Below are 9,897 nucleotides of genomic sequence, written 5' to 3'. Positions count from 1 at the left end.
TCTGGGGAATTGGGGCCAATTCTATTCCAACCAACATTCCCTAATTCATTCAGTCAACTGGATAATCAAAACATATGAATAAATTTAAGTGGTTTCTAAACATAAATATATTTTCAAAGACCTTCCTTATTTGTATTACAGACATTAACAAAATACATACACTCAAGGCATAAAATATCTGTGTGGTGCTCTTTTGCATAAAAAAAATCATAGTGGATACAGATCTCTGATGCTTCAGTGGTGCCATAAACAAATTCACTGGCCTGTTTTTGGACAAAGAATTATCTGAAATTTTACCTCTTGGGTTCCAAGAATGTTTTTGTTGTTAGTAGAGAGACTTTATTGTAAAAGCCTTCTCATCTAGACCTCTGGTGATTTTTCACGTTTTATTCATCTCTTTCATTTGGCTTCAAATGAGGTAAGGACTTGATTAAATTCAAAATTTACTGAATTTTGTCTTATTATCAGGTCCAGAATTTTCATTTCCCTTCACTGAGCTTGTTACTGAAGCATTCTGAAGGAAATGGCGAGTTAGCCATTCATTGGTTCTCATGGCTTTGCAGTGGAGGCAGGGCCTTTCCCTGATTTGGTAACCTCCCATATTCCTTTGCCTCTGAGCTATTTTTCTCTTCTTAATACCGGCTGGTGATGGGTGGTGTTCACTTTCACTCTCCTTCCATGAGGAGGCTCCGGAGTTAGATTCTTCACTGTCACACTCAGTAGTATCACTGTCATGTGGGGTCTGATTCACTTGACTGAATTCAGAATAGCGCCTCGCTCGTCTTTGTTCAAGACAGGCATTGACCAAAGCCACTTCTGAGTCAGTTACAGGGGTAAGTTGGCTCTGCTTTGGTTTTTTCATCATTTGCAAAGAATCCCAGGCACCCTCTTTGCCTCGCCGCTTATTGGAAATATCTTTGCTTTCTAACAACAATGAAAGAAATCAACAAGTTAGACACATTTTTGGTTACTATAACCTCATCTTACCTAAAAAGGAAGCCTATGGTGTGGCTCACTCTTTGCTGCCATTTGCCAAACCACCACTTTTCCCCACTCATTTTCAAGTGTTGGCAGCTGACTTCATTTTCCAGTGCCATACCAAAACTCCTAAAAACCAAAAGGATCAAATAGATGCTTGACATATTACTTTTGAAGTTTCATGGACCCTTGAAATAATATCAACGGAAAGGTCTCTAAACTTTTCTGAGGAGGACCCTTTTAACTTTTGCCTTGATTTTTTTTTTTAATATTTATTTTGATTTACTTATTTGGCTGCACAGGGTCTTAACTGTGGCATGTGGGATCTAGTTCCCCAACCAGGGATCAAACCGAGGACCCCACATTGAAAGATCAGAGTCCTAGCCACTGGACCACCAGGCAAGTCCCTGCCTTGATGTTTTGAAGATTCAAGTGTGTATATGAATGTGATTTGGGTAGCAGAAAATGAAAAAGGATTTTCTCTGTATACACTGGTGTACTGGACTTGGCTCATACCAGCGAGCTCACAAGAAATGATAAACTTTCCAGAACCTTGCAAGACGGCTGTTAAATGTAGCCATTAGTAAAACTTAAATTATACATGCTTACCACTAAATCAATCTGCTACAAATAAATGTAATAAATACTCAGAACTCATCACTTCCTTAATTATTTTACTACATTTCATTATGAGGTTTGCTCTTGAAGCTACTATTTATGTCTGTTCTTTCTGGATATTAAAAATACTATGTAATGATGTGTTGTTATACATCTCTTCCTAACTCCCATGTTCAGTGACATTATGTTGGTAACCTGAAAGTAGTTTTGATGGGATAAAAATCAACAAGCACTAAGAAGCAGGTATTCTTTTATGTAGATTTGTCTAGACAGGTTCTGTAGATTGTCTAGACAGGCTTCCCAGGTGGCACTAGTGGTAAAGAACCCGCCTACCAATGCAGGCGATATAAGAGACCTAGGTTCGATCCCTGGGTTGGGAAGATCCCCTGGAGGAGGAAATGGCAACCCACTCTGGTATTCTTGCCTGGAGAATCCAATGGATAGAGGAGCCTGGTGGGCTACAGTCCATGGGGTCACAAAGAGTTGGACACGACTGAAGCAACTTGGCACACAACCCAAAGTAGTGGAGAACATGTTACTGATGCAGATAACATTTAAAGGTATCATGCCTATAGCCGCTATAATGTGAACAGCACCCAAAAATGAGGAAATATTCTTCCAGAGTATTCTAAAACTATTATCCAGCTCAGCAAAGAAGTCATTCACATTATTAACAACCAAGTTAAGTTCCAACATACCTCTTTGTGTTTCTTTTGTCCTATTCCTTAACTTAAAGGAAAGTAACAGTCATATTGGAACTAAACCCATTTATCTATTGTAACTATAGGTTGGCTAAGGCTGAAAGTGGCCAAAATCAAAGAAGTACTTTGTGAGAATCAGTGGTCTATATGGAATTTACCCTAAAGTATATTATGTACTTTATTATTTGTAAATTATCTGATATACATACTTTACACTAGTAAAATTTTAAATGCTATATACTACACACATTTTTGGAGAGCCAGTTGTTAAAGACTTATCAGCACACCACTGCTTGTGCGTGCTTAGTCACTCCAGTCGTGTCTGACTCTCTGCGACCCCATGGACCATGGCCTGCCAGGCTCCTCTGTCCATGGGATTCTCCAGGCAAGAATTCTGGAGTGGGTTGCCATTTCCTTCTCCAGGGAGAAAGTATGAAGTGAGTGAAGTGAGTGAAGTGAAGTCACTCAGTTGTGTCTGACTCTGCGACCCCATGGACTGTAGCCTACTAGGCTCCTCTGTCCATGGGATTCTCCAGGCAAGAATTCTGGAGTGGGTTGCCATTTCCTTCTCCACCACTGCTTATAAGTTATTCAAAAAGATATCACGTATAGCTCATAGTCTTGCAGAAACACTAGCAATAATTATGTGTGAAAGGCAAGCTGTGTGATGGGAGAATGCTGAGAAATGAAAAGACAGCTTGAGCTCTACCTACCAGTAATGTGTAGCCTCTAGCAGCTCTGCTGAAGTAGCTAAGCTGTCCTTCTGCACCAAAGCAAAGTGCTCATCCATGGGCCACCAGAGGTCTGGGGAGGCTCTATAATGCTCTTGACTGTTTATCTCTGTTGTCTGCTTTCCACACCCAACACATATTTTTTTCATCATAGTCCAATATCAAAGAAGTGCTGGCTCTTACCTTTACTTGGTGAAGTACTTGTCCCATTGTCTTCATCCTTTTTCTTCTCAGACATCTATTTCAGAAATACAGATTAGTACTAGTGATCTCAGTTGGTTGTTTTTCACTCATATTTACTTTGACAGTGTCTAATTTTAAGCAGTCAGTGCGGTCCAATAACGAGAAGGCAATGGCACCCCACTCCAGTACTCTTGCCTGGAAAATCCCATGGATGGAAGAGCCTGGTAGGCTGCAGTCCATGGGGTCGCACAGAGTCGGACGCGACTGAAGTGACTTAGCAGCAGCAGCAGCGGTCCAATAAATACTTACTAAGTTACTATTATAGTGATCCTACTTCTGCAGCCCATTAAGAAGACCATGCTTTGACAGCAGGATCTACCAAAATGTTTTGAACAGCAAAATGGAAAAAAGATTGAGAGAAAATAAGACCAATGACAACCTATAAGTTATAAAGTTTTCCTGAACTCACTGACATTATAGAGAAATACTGTTTAAATGTCATTTAAAAATGACTCAGTAAAGAATCTGCCTGCAATGTGGGAGACTTGGGTTCAGCCTCTGGGTTGGGAAGATCTCCTGGAGAAGAGAATGGCTACCCACTCCAGTATTCTCGCTGAGAGAATTCCATGGACAGAGGAGCCTGGAAGGCTACAGTCTATGGGGTTGCAAGCAGTCAGACACAACTGAGCAACTGACACAAAACATAATCTTAAAAAAATGATAGTACTAGGATTAGTTTTAAATTACTTTTTAAAGGACATTTTATCAGGTCACATTATGATAATTCTTTAAGATCTTTATATGAATTTATAGATTTACTATCTCCTAAATCCTTCAGGAACATTATTCCAAAATGCAACCATAATATATTACTTGTGAACTTGGCAACCAGAAGAAATTGATTTATTTGAATAATTCCAATTTCAAATATTCTGCCCCAATACTCCATAAAATATATTTGTCCCATTTTTCAGATAAATATTCCACTTTTTGATGCTAAAAATTGTTTTGCCAAAAACTACACATACAAAGCAACTCTTTCAGAATATATCAAGTACTTTAGAAATACTCATAACACTTTTGGCACATAATAATTCTGGGAATCTATGACTCAGAAATAAACTCCAAAAGAAAGTTTTGTGTACAGACATATTCTCCCAATGTAATTAGGATAATATAAATACAAAATTCAAAAGTAGAAATAGTTAAATTATGATACAATCATATCATATATAGTTATAAAAATTATTATAATAAGGCTACATCATAACATGAGGAAATAAATATTATAATATTAATTTAAAAATCAAGATGCAAATTTGTATATGCAGTATGATCACAACTTAGCTAAAAATGTGAAAAGAAGAAATACTAAGGAATGTACACAAGAGTTAGCAATAGTGGCTTTGAGAGTTGAAACTGATTTTTTTTTCCATCTAATCCTTCAAACTGTCTACAATTAGGGGAAAAATGAATTTATGTAGAAAGCCAAACTACCTTTGGATTGAAAAGTACCATACTTGGGTATTTATAACTGCAGTCTGAGATCTTTGGCCCATTCTTTTCTTAATACTCCATCTTCACAATGTTTGGTAAGTTTCTCTAATGAGGTACCTCTTTGTTTTTGAGTTACTGAAATAATTTTCTGAGAATTTTGAGTGGCATCCTCTTTAAGGATACCTTTTTAAGAATGTTTTTGGGTGAGCTTATTTTAAATGTAAAATGTTTAGAGGTGATTATGAAGATATTAGAAGTTTATGAACTTTAAAAAGTTAGGTTTATTTTCTTTTCATGGAAAGCTTCCATATTTGAGTTGACGTCAAATCAAAATACAATCACAAAATCAAAAGAAAGATTTTACATCAAGCTAAGTGGAATCATATGAACTATGGTTACCAAAAGTATTTTATTAAGTGTCTCTGGGTTTGACTCAGTTGAGTGAAAACAGCAGAAGTGCCTGCCCCAAAGGGGAGGGTAGGACGGTAGGGAGCTCTGGGCTATGGCTCTGCCTTTCTGCCACTGGGATTTTACCAAGCCACTTAACCCCTTCTAAGCTCCACTTCCACATATGCAAAAAGAGGAGCTTGGACTGGGACTGGGACTGTTTGGGAAAATACCAGCACTGTCTGAATAAACACTAAACATAGCTAAACTAAATATAGCATATGGCAAGAATACACAGAAGAACTGTACAAAAAAGATCTTCACGACCCAGATAATCACGATGGTGGGATCACTGACCTAGAGTCAGACATCCTGGAATGTGAAGTCAAGTGGGCCTTAGGAAGCATCACTACGAACAAAGCTAGTGGAGGTGATGGAATTCCAGTTGAGCTATTCCAAATCCTGAAAGATAATGCTGTGAAAGTGCTGCACTCAAGATGCCAGCAAATTTGGAAAAGTCAGCAGTGGCCATGGAACTGGAAAAGGTCAGTTTTCATTCCAATCCCAAAGAAAGGCAATGCCAAAGAATGCTCAAACTACCGCACAATTGCACTCATCTCACACGCTAGTAAAGTAATGCTCAAAATTCTCCAAGCCAGGCTTCAGCAATATGTGAACCGTGAACTTCCTGATGTTCAAGCTGGTTTTAGAAAAGGCAGAGGAACCAGAGATCAAATTGCCAACATCCGCTGGATCATGGGAAAAGCAAGAGAGTTCCAGAAAAACATCTATTTCTGCTTTATTGACTATGCCAAAGCCTTTGACTGTGTGGATCACAATAAACTGGAAAATTCTGAAAGACATGGGAATACCAGACCACCTGACCTGCCTCTTGAGAAATCTGTATGCAGGTCAGAAAGCAACAGTTAGAACTGGACATGGAACAACAGACTGGTTCCAAATAGGAAAAGGAGTATGTCAAGGCTGTATATTGTCATCCTGCTTATTTAACTTGTATGCAGAGTACATCATGAGAAATGCTGGGCTGGAAGAAGCACAAGCTGGAATCAAGATTGCCGGGAGAAATATCAATAACCTCAGATATGCAGATGACACCACCCTTATGGCAGAAAGTGAAGAGGAACTCAAAAGCCTCTTGATGAAAGTGAAAGTGGAGAGTGAAAAAGTTGGCTTAAAGCTCAACATTCAGAAAACAAAGATCATGGCATCTGGTCCCATTACTTCATGGGAAACAGATGGGGAAACAGTGGAAACAGTGTCAGACTTTATTTTTCTGGGCTCCAAAATCACTGCAAATGGTGACTGCAGCCATAAAATTAAAAGACACTTACTCCTTGGAAGGAAAGTTATGACCAACCTAGATAGCATATTCAAAAGCAGAGACATTACTTTGCCAACAAAGGTTCGTCTAGTCAAGGCTATGGTTTTTCCTGTGGTCATGTATGGATGTGAGAGTTGGACTGTGAAGAAGCCTGAGTGCCGAAGAATTGATGCTTTTGAACTGTGGTGTTGGAGAAGACTCTTGAGAGTCCCTTGGACTGCAAGGAGATCCAGCCAGTCCATTCTGAAGGAGATCAGCCCTGAGATTTCTTTGGAAGGAATGATGCTAAAGCTGAAACTCCAGTACTTTGGCCACTTCATGTGAAGAGTTGACTCATTGGAAAAGACTCTGATGCTGGGAGGGATTCGGGGCAAGAGGAGAAGGGGACGACAGAGGATGAGATGGCTGGATGGCATCACTGACTTGATGGACATGAGTCTGAGTGAACTCTGGGACTTGGTGTTGGACAGGGAGGCCTGGCGTGCTGCGATTTATGGGGTCGCAAAGAGTCGGACACGACTGAGTGACTGATCTGATCTGATCTGATAGTCTATGAAAGCAAAAGGGTAAATGTGTCTTAAAAAGTGGCAGATCCAGAGGAGATCAGTGTGCTTTATGTTGGAGGATAATTATCACCACATTTCCATCATGATTTTACCATTACTTCAAGGTTTGTAAATAAAGGTTCACAATTTAGCAGAGAAAATTAAGTTCAAAGTGAAGAGGAAATTTCATCCTTTTTGACTAGCTTGCATGTGGTTCTCAGATTTCAAATCTGGGACCCTTTAAGCTGCCATAAGGGTATAAAGAGAAAGACAAAACCTCTAAGATAATTAAGGTTTTAATCAGCACTTCAGTTCAGTTCAGTTCAATCGCTCAGTCATATCCGACTCTTTGCGACCCCATGGACTTTAATCAGCACTGAATAGATATAATTCAACATTTCAACTATGCTATGAAACTAACAAATGATACGGCAGGAAACCTGGGTCTATTCTGTCATAACCACTCATGACATTGGACAAGTCACTTAATCTCTTTGGGCTTTATCTATGGAAAACAAACAAACAAACAAAGGAATGATACCAATATCTTCCTTGCCTACAAAGAGGAGGCTGGACCATATGCTCTTTTGAGGTCCTTGAAGGTCATTGCTCTATGACTCCGAAAAGCTGGTGCAAGTATGGGAGCAGAGAAATAGCTTAGACCTCTCAAGTGGTCTTCATGATGAAATTGTCAAGAATCATTTTCAATTTTTTATTAATTTTCTAAAGTAGCTTTTCTTGCCAATCTAGAAAAATTCAATGTACTTAGCTAGGGAGTCTAAGACCTGTATAAGTTATCAGTATTTTGAATATTCTTTTGGCAAAATATCTACCTTAAGCATATAGACTGTAGATAAAACTTTTTATGGGGAGGAGGTGGAGAATAGTCTTTGATTATTATAATGGAATCTAGCTGGCATAGACATAATATGCCTCCTCCTCTCCATCCATCTAGAGCTGATACAGCACTCAGTTTAGCTGACCATTGCCAGCCCAGTGCTCTGGCTGTAAGGCTCAATGGTAGTGGTTTTATTAATCATCAGCCTGGTAATAATGGCCAGCAAGGATTCCATATCAGTGACTTATAAAAGCTCGGTTACTCATAATACATGGGAGCATCAAAGCTCTGATTAAGTGAACTATCTCACTCCTTGTGTGTATGTGTGAAAGTTGTTCAGTCATGTCCAACTTTCTGTGACACCATGGACAGAGGAGCCTGCCAGGCTCCTCTGTCCATGGAATTCTTCAGGTAAGAATACTGGAGCGGGTGAAAGAAAGAAAGTACAAATCACTCAGTTGTGTCCGACTCTTTGCAACCCCATGAACTGTAGCCTACCAGGCTCCTCCATCCATGAGATTTTCCAGGCAAGAGTACTGGAGTGGGTTGCCATTTCCATCTCCAGGCAATCTTCCCAACCTGGGGATCAAAACCAGGTCTCCCACATTGCAGGAAGATTCGTTACCATCTGAGCCACGAGAGATGGCCAAGATGGCATTTTCTTCTCCTAGTAGTGGTCCAGAGGGGTGACTTTAGCTCTGTTTAGTTCTGGATCTTATTCTGTGTGGATAATGTACTGCCTCATTCCCACAACATGTATCCTACAAATATGACAACTTTGGTATCTTTGATTAGAATTACATCCAAAGGGAATTTGGAGGTCATTAACCAGTAGGGAGATCAGCCCTGGGATATCTTTGGAAGGAATGATGCTAAAGCTGAAACTCCAGTACTTTGGCCACCTCATGCGAAGAGTTGACTCATTGGAAAAGACTCTGATGCTGGGAGGGATTCGGGGCAAGAGGAGAAGGGGACGACAGAGGATGAGATGGCTGGATGGCATCACTGACTCGATGGACATGAGTCTGAGTGAACTCCGGGAGTTGGTGATGGACAGGGAGGCCTGGTGTGCTGTGATTCATGGGGTCGCAAAAAGTCAGACATGACTGAGCGACTGAACTGAACTGAACTTGAACCAGTAGGGAAGTTTATCCCAGCTTACTTAGCATGTGGAGAATTTAGCAACTGAGAACAATCTAAATGTCTCAAAATTGCAGATTTGCTATGCTGCAACCGTAAGACAAAATTATGCAGTCATTAAGAGTGCTTCTTCTGTGTGAAAATAATTCGATAAAGTATTACAACATAATGTTAAGTTTAAAAAAGCAGGATATGAAAATATATACAACATAATGCAAACCATCTAAGATAAAAAATAGAGATGAAGAGCGATATACTATGATATAAAAAAAAAAGAACTAGAAGAACATACTCCAAAATGTTAACAGTGGTTATCTCTAGGAAATAAGAAACAGTACATCAATTTTCTTCATCCTTTTCTATATTTTTGGATCCTCTAAAATGATACTGCATTATTTTCAAAACTAGAAAACAAACTTGTAAAAACTAGTTTCACCACTGTAAAATGTATTTTATGGAAATTCCCTAGTATACAGTAAATCTATTTAAATATATATTATTTAAAATGAAAAATCATATCCTACCCAGACAGAAGCCCGAGAGAAGAACATCAGGACCAGTATAATGACAAAATACCAAAGCAGGAAGTTCCCTATTGTCCCACAAGAGTCATCCTTCCGGCATTCATAATCTTGATTTGGAATGGTAAAACTTATAGGAATGGCAGGAGGATCCACCTCCCAAAATAAAGAAAAAAGATCTCCCATGATGACTTCTTGCTTTGAAAATAAAACATACTCATAGGGATGAAGATGACTGGGAAGTACTTGAGGTGTATGACAACTTCCTTGGCAACCTATTATGACATATACACTTCATTAATTGTGACAGGAACTGACAAACGTTTCTTGGATTCCTACATTTTTGGAAGATTTGTGTAAGTCACATCTATGAAAATTTAAGGTAATTCCCCATACCTCAATATGGTGCATTCTGC

General features: G+C 39.2%; 1 protein-coding gene across 1 annotated transcript; it reads right to left on the bottom strand.

Moving 5' to 3' along the window:
• Positions 1 to 206: 206 nt before the first annotated feature.
• Positions 207 to 9,667, bottom strand: SSMEM1 (serine rich single-pass membrane protein 1). The gene is made up of 3 exons (XM_055589525.1): positions 9,485 to 9,667; positions 3,212 to 3,266; positions 207 to 924 (listed from the first exon to the last, which is right to left on the bottom strand). The coding sequence occupies exons 1-3, from the start codon at positions 9,665 to 9,667 to the stop codon at positions 437 to 439; spliced, it is 726 nt and encodes a 241-aa protein (XP_055445500.1). The 3' UTR covers positions 207 to 436.
• Positions 9,668 to 9,897: the final 230 nt, after the last annotated feature.

The sequence above is a fragment of the Bubalus kerabau genome, chromosome 8 (assembly GCF_029407905.1).
Source record: "Bubalus kerabau isolate K-KA32 ecotype Philippines breed swamp buffalo chromosome 8, PCC_UOA_SB_1v2, whole genome shotgun sequence".
Lineage (NCBI taxonomy): Eukaryota > Metazoa > Chordata > Mammalia > Artiodactyla > Bovidae > Bubalus > Bubalus kerabau.
This window is presented reverse-complemented; position numbering and strand designations above follow the sequence as displayed.

What these genes read in the sequence shown, in the direction of transcription:
- SSMEM1 (XM_055589525.1), bottom strand. Translation starts at nt 9,667, where the DNA reads ATGGGAGATCTTTTTTCTTTATTTTGGGAGGTGGATCCTCCTGCCATT. An exon ending in TCTCTCGGGCTTCTGTCTGG is followed by an intron (nt 3,267 to 9,484) that starts GTAGGATATGAT and finishes TTTCTGAAATAG; the next exon opens with ATGTCTGAGAAGAAAAAGGA. An exon ending in AAGTACTTCACCAAGTAAAG is followed by an intron (nt 925 to 3,211) that starts GTAAGAGCCAGC and finishes CATTGTTGTTAG; the next exon opens with AAAGCAAAGATATTTCCAAT.